Source organism: Amphiura filiformis, chromosome 2, assembly GCF_039555335.1.
Source record: "Amphiura filiformis chromosome 2, Afil_fr2py, whole genome shotgun sequence".
Taxonomy (NCBI): domain Eukaryota; kingdom Metazoa; phylum Echinodermata; class Ophiuroidea; order Amphilepidida; family Amphiuridae; genus Amphiura; species Amphiura filiformis.
This window is the reverse complement of record NC_092629.1, coordinates 70048310-70053617: the sequence shown is the minus strand read 5'-3', so window position 1 is coordinate 70053617 and position 5308 is coordinate 70048310. Positions and strand designations below refer to the sequence as shown.

The window sequence follows — 5308 nt, the reverse complement described above, 5'->3', positions numbered from 1 at the left end:
ATGTGCTCTAATGTCCCACAATAAATACTGTCCAAACGTTCATACCCCAGCCCTTAAACCTCTCAAAAAACAATAGAAAACAAAGAATTTCCTAATAACTCTTTTACTGATTTTAATTACTTTCTTGCAAACAAGCAACAGGGGAATGTAATCTATCAATATGAAGCTTATTTGTAGGAGAACTTGCCTGTCCAATATCTCAACAAGTGAAAATGCTGACATTACAGCCTATTTCAGTCCCCATATGCAGTCAACATTAATAGGTAAATTTTCACGGGAAAATTTTCTGGACACATGACCAATGCCTATCAATGTGAGTGTAACCTCGAGCCCGATCTCTGACCCCAGGCGTTGACCTCGCTATTCAAGTCTTAGTAATTTTGAATTGGAATAGTATTTTTGACCGCAATTTTGATGGAAATTTGTGCATTGCAAATTTATTGAATATTATGTAATCTTAATTTCTTCACAATATCATCAAAACATAATTTCAAAAATAGATATCTATCTACGGAAAAAAATATTTATCTACGGAAACTCTTACCATAATATTATTAACATGCGACAAGTAACTTATTTTATTTCAAAGGAGGAATTCTTCCTATTCAAATACATTGGAAGAACACCCGCATAATGCTAATATGTCTCGCCCACGGTGTCACGTGTCAGAAAATTTTCCGTGAAAATTTGTCTTTTAATTCTGACTGATATGGGTCAAAGTATTACGTACCATCATTGTTGTCCTGTCTTTACACATGAAGGCTCCATCTTGTGTAGCTTCTTCCTTGGCATTAGGGGGCTGGCATTTTCTTCAGAAGGGGGAATCTCCCATATATACTGGGGGGTCATAAATTTTGGAAAGGAAAATAGGGGGGGGGTTATAAAATTTGTGATGACCAAAATGTAGGGAGTCACAAGATGACCACAGATAGTGTGTTTATTTTATTCAAAACATGTGATTTCAATACAGTTTTAGCATGTTTAGGGGGTAAGGTGTATCGGTGGTGGTGGTGGGGGGAGGGTGTCATAAAATTGTTGTCGCCGAAATGGGGGGGGGAAGTCACAATTTTATTGACGCTGACTTTTTGTAAATTTGGGACCCCCCTTCCGAAGAAAATGCCAGCCCCCTGGTCATGCTCATTGACATTTACAGACTGACCAATATAGCTTTCTTCTTGCCAAATCTACCTGCAGTCCTAATGCCCGTGTCATACTTTCCTGCCGCTGCGGCAAGCGGCATGACGTATCGACCAATGACAAGCCTTGATTGTGTCCGTTTGTCTGCAATGCGCGTGCGCCACGCCGCTCAGCGGCAAACGGCATGGTAGTAGGAAACCACCTCAACTGAATAGCACATTGCTGTAAAGTCAAGTTCAGGCAAATAATAAATCCTGGGACTTTCTGTCATTTCAGTTCCAGGGCATTTACATTAACATGTAGGTCACAATAATTAACATAAAAATGCCATAATTTTTATTATGAGTATACTACACATTGAATGGACTTCCTTTCATTTCAGTGCCATTGATATTAACACTTAGCGATGAGTTCGGGAAGAACCTACGTAATAGTGAGCCTCCATCGTAGTAAATTGTATTATATGTGCCATCATTGTTGTTCAGTAAATGCCTTGATTCTCCATCTTGCGTAGCTTCTACCTTGGCATCGCCAGTGGTCATAGTATGGCCATTGACATCTACAATTTGAACTACAGCTTTCTTATTGCGATTTTCACCAGGCAGTCTTAACTGAATGGTACATTGTTGTGGGTCAACTTCAGGCAGGGTATTGAATGGGCTTCCTTTCATTACAGTCCCATTTATCTTAACAGACACTGGCTGTGATCCTCCGTATGAGCCATAGTCAATTGTATATGTGCCATCATTGTTGTCCTGTACATGCAATGACTCTCCATCTTGTGTAGCTTCTACCTTGGCATTGCCATTGGTCATATTATGACCGTTGACATCTACAGTTTGAACAACGGCTTTGTTCAAGGAACGTCTACTTAACAGTCCCAATCGAATGGTACATCGTTGTGGGTCAATCTCAGGCAGCGTATTAAATGGACTTCCTTTCATCACAGCTCCATTGATCTTAACATGTAACGGGCCCCCATATGGGGCATATTCAATTGTATATGTGCCATCATTGTTGTCCTGTACATCCAGTGAGGATGCATGTTGTTTAGCGTCTACATTGGCATTGCCAACGGTCATTTTACACTTACTGTTATCTACTGTTTGAACAATGGCTTTTTCCCATGAATCACCTAATAGTCCGAACTGAATAGTACATAGCTGTGGGTTGCATTTTGTACCTTGTAGTTCATCAAAAGTCACAAGCTGATGATGTTTCATGGAGCTCATTTCTTGATGATTATCAGTACATCGCTGGCACTGAAAAGAGCCACAGTCATGACAAAACCTCACAGCTGGATCATCTCTGTTGCAGTTTCCACAAATCTGTGCTGAATTAAAGCTATTTTGGTACTCCTTTAAGTTTTCCACATTGAAGTTATTTGGCAGGCTGTTGACAGTTCCTCCTGGTAAGGTGATAAATTTGCGACATTTTGGACAGTCAAGTTTTGATCTACTAGTTCCAGCAATACGTTGTAAACAAGCTTTGCAGAATGTATGTAGACAGGGTAGACATTTGGCTCGATGTTCAGCATTATCATATAGCTCAGCACAAATGGAACAAGTTAAAAACTCATCTTTGAAATCTTCCTTCCTTTGAGCCGGTGACAAAGAAGTAGCCATATTGTTGGTCAGATTATATTACTTTAACTATAGATTTATAGATGCACTATGTAAAAAATAGGCACTTCCTTTCTTGGCATTCATAGCCATACAAGCCGATATGCGTTAAACCAATACATTGAATAAGATAGATCCGCTCTTTTACTTGCATTTGACCCAGACAGTACAGACAGACAGACCAAGTAGAATTCAGTTTGAGCAATGATCCTGATCTTTTCACTTGACCTAATAGCTTGCACGAAAACTATACTGACAACGTACTATACACCATACAGCTACATGTGCACTGTTGATACATGTACTATTAACCTCTATATCCGGGCTCTATATTAACCATATGTTTAATATTAATATTACTTCCATATATTTCATGCTACATTTTATATTCACTCCGTATATATACTTCCTTAAAACATGTGATTATATAAAACTAAATCATATACCATAAATATTAACACTTTACTACTGGAATCTTATATAAGCAGAAAAGTTGTTTAAAATTGGATTCAATGTGAATAATGACACCAACAAAATTTTAATTTCAACTTTCAAGGTATATAGTGCATTCAAGTGTAGCATTAAAAGGGGTGCAATAAACTTTACTAGTAGGTTAGTAAGGGGCTGTGCAATAATTATGAGCCCTGGGATAGGGTAATTTTTTTTTGGGGGGGGGGCAAGAATATTTTGGCAAACCAAAATAGGAAAAGTGATTTCTGGCAGACAATTACATGGCACCTTTTAAATAACACACTCTAAAAAGGTTTCATACATTCTTAAATAGTCAGTGAGAAACAATAAAAGCAAATGTTAGAAAAATTTGAGCCATTATTGTGTATAAGGCCCTTCACAATTAATTCTTAGTTTCCTGTTTCATGGTTGAAAACCAGGGATGAGGCGACTTTTAATTATTAATTATTAATTATCTTTTATTTTCTTTATTTTAAAATAAGTGGTCGCAACCTACATCAAGCCATTTTGACAAGGAGCATGCATTTAATTATTACCTAGCTGGGGGGGTTTACACCCCCCAGCTAGGTACTGTAATGCTATCCATTCTTTCTTCTGGCAACAAATTGCACATTTTTTGCTCTAGCTCAGATATGCTTTGACCGATTTTGACCTAACTTGATCACAACCATCATTGACCACGACCATACACGTCACCTGACTTTTAGTAGGTTAAAAGGTTACAGAGGGGTCAAATAGGCTAAAAATGTGATTTCAGCTAAAAATTCTTCTTCTCCTACATATAACATTCTACAATGACGTCACTTGACCATAAGCATCGGCTATACCCAGTGCCCATAGTGTGTAAACAGAATTGGGTTCAAAGGTCATTAAGGGGGCATTACAGGTATATAACCAAATACCTTCAAAATGCTTCTTCTACCACAAATTACATAGCACAATGACGTCACTTGCACATATGCATCGACTATACCCAGTGCCTATAACTTGTACACAGAATTGGGGTCAAAGGTCATTAAAGAGGTAAAATCTTACAATTGCATTATCTGGACATATGTAAGGGATATGTGGCTCAAACTCATTGACAACAAATCTCATGACCAGGGAAAATTTTACAGGGGTCAGGTCATAGGTCATGCAGAGGTCAAATCTTAGAAATGCATTTTCTGGAAATCTGTAAGGGGTATGGGGCTCAAACTTGGTGACAACCAACTTCATGACCTGAGGAAAATTTTGATACATTTGCAGGGGTCAGGTAAAAGGTCATCTTAGGTCAAATCTTAGAATTTCATTATCTGGACATCTGTGAGGGGTTCAAAGCTCAAACTCGGTGACAACAAACCTCGTGACCAGGGGAACAATTTGAAGGGGTCAGGTCAAAGGTCATCTGGGGCTAAATCTTAGAGTTGCGTTATCTGGACATCTGTAAGAGGTATAGGGCTCACTCTCGGTGACAACAAACCTCATGACCAGGGAACATTATTGAACATCTTGCAAGGGGTCAAAGGTCATCTGGGGTCAAATCTTAGAATTGCGTGACAACAAACTTGATGACCAGGGAAAATTTTTGGAACATTTTGCAGGGGTCAGGTCAAAGGTCATCTGGGGTCAAATCTTAGAATTGCATTTTCTGGACATCTGTAAGGAGCACGGGACTCAAACTCGGTGACAACAAACCTCATGACCAGGGAAATATTTTTGGAACATTTTGCAGGGGTCAGATACCTCCACAACACCAACAAGCCCCAGCTAGGTTTGTGGTCTATGACCACCATTTGCCACTAGTTCTTTCTTCTTCTTCTGGCAACAAACTTCGAAATGCTTCTCCTCCTACATGTTACACCCTACAATTACGTAACTTGCACATATGTACCGCCTATATCCAGTGCCCATATGGTGCAAACAGAATTGGGATCAAAGGTCATTAAAGGGGCATTTTCGGTATATAACCAAATATCTTCAAAATGCTTCTTCTGCCACATATTACATAGCACAATGACGTCACTTACACATGTGCATCGGCTTTACCCAGTGCCCATATCTTGCACACAGAATTGGGGTCAAAGGTCATTAAGGGG

The 5308-nt window shown here is 39.1% G+C and overlaps 1 protein-coding gene across 1 annotated transcript; it reads right to left on the bottom strand.

The window, feature by feature from the left end:
* Nucleotides 1–675: 675 nt before the first annotated feature.
* Nucleotides 676–3065, bottom strand: LOC140146559 (uncharacterized). The gene has a single exon (XM_072168433.1). The coding sequence runs from the start codon at nucleotides 2760–2762 to the stop codon at nucleotides 1488–1490; it is 1275 nt and encodes a 424-aa protein (XP_072024534.1). The 5' UTR covers nucleotides 2763–3065; the 3' UTR covers nucleotides 676–1487.
* Between the last annotated feature and the right edge of the window lie 2243 nt (nucleotides 3066–5308).

Excerpts from the sequence above, each read along its gene's own strand:
- LOC140146559 (XM_072168433.1), bottom strand. The coding sequence starts at position 2,762 with ATGGCTACTTCTTTGTCACCGGCTCAAAGGAAGGAAGATTTCAAAGAT.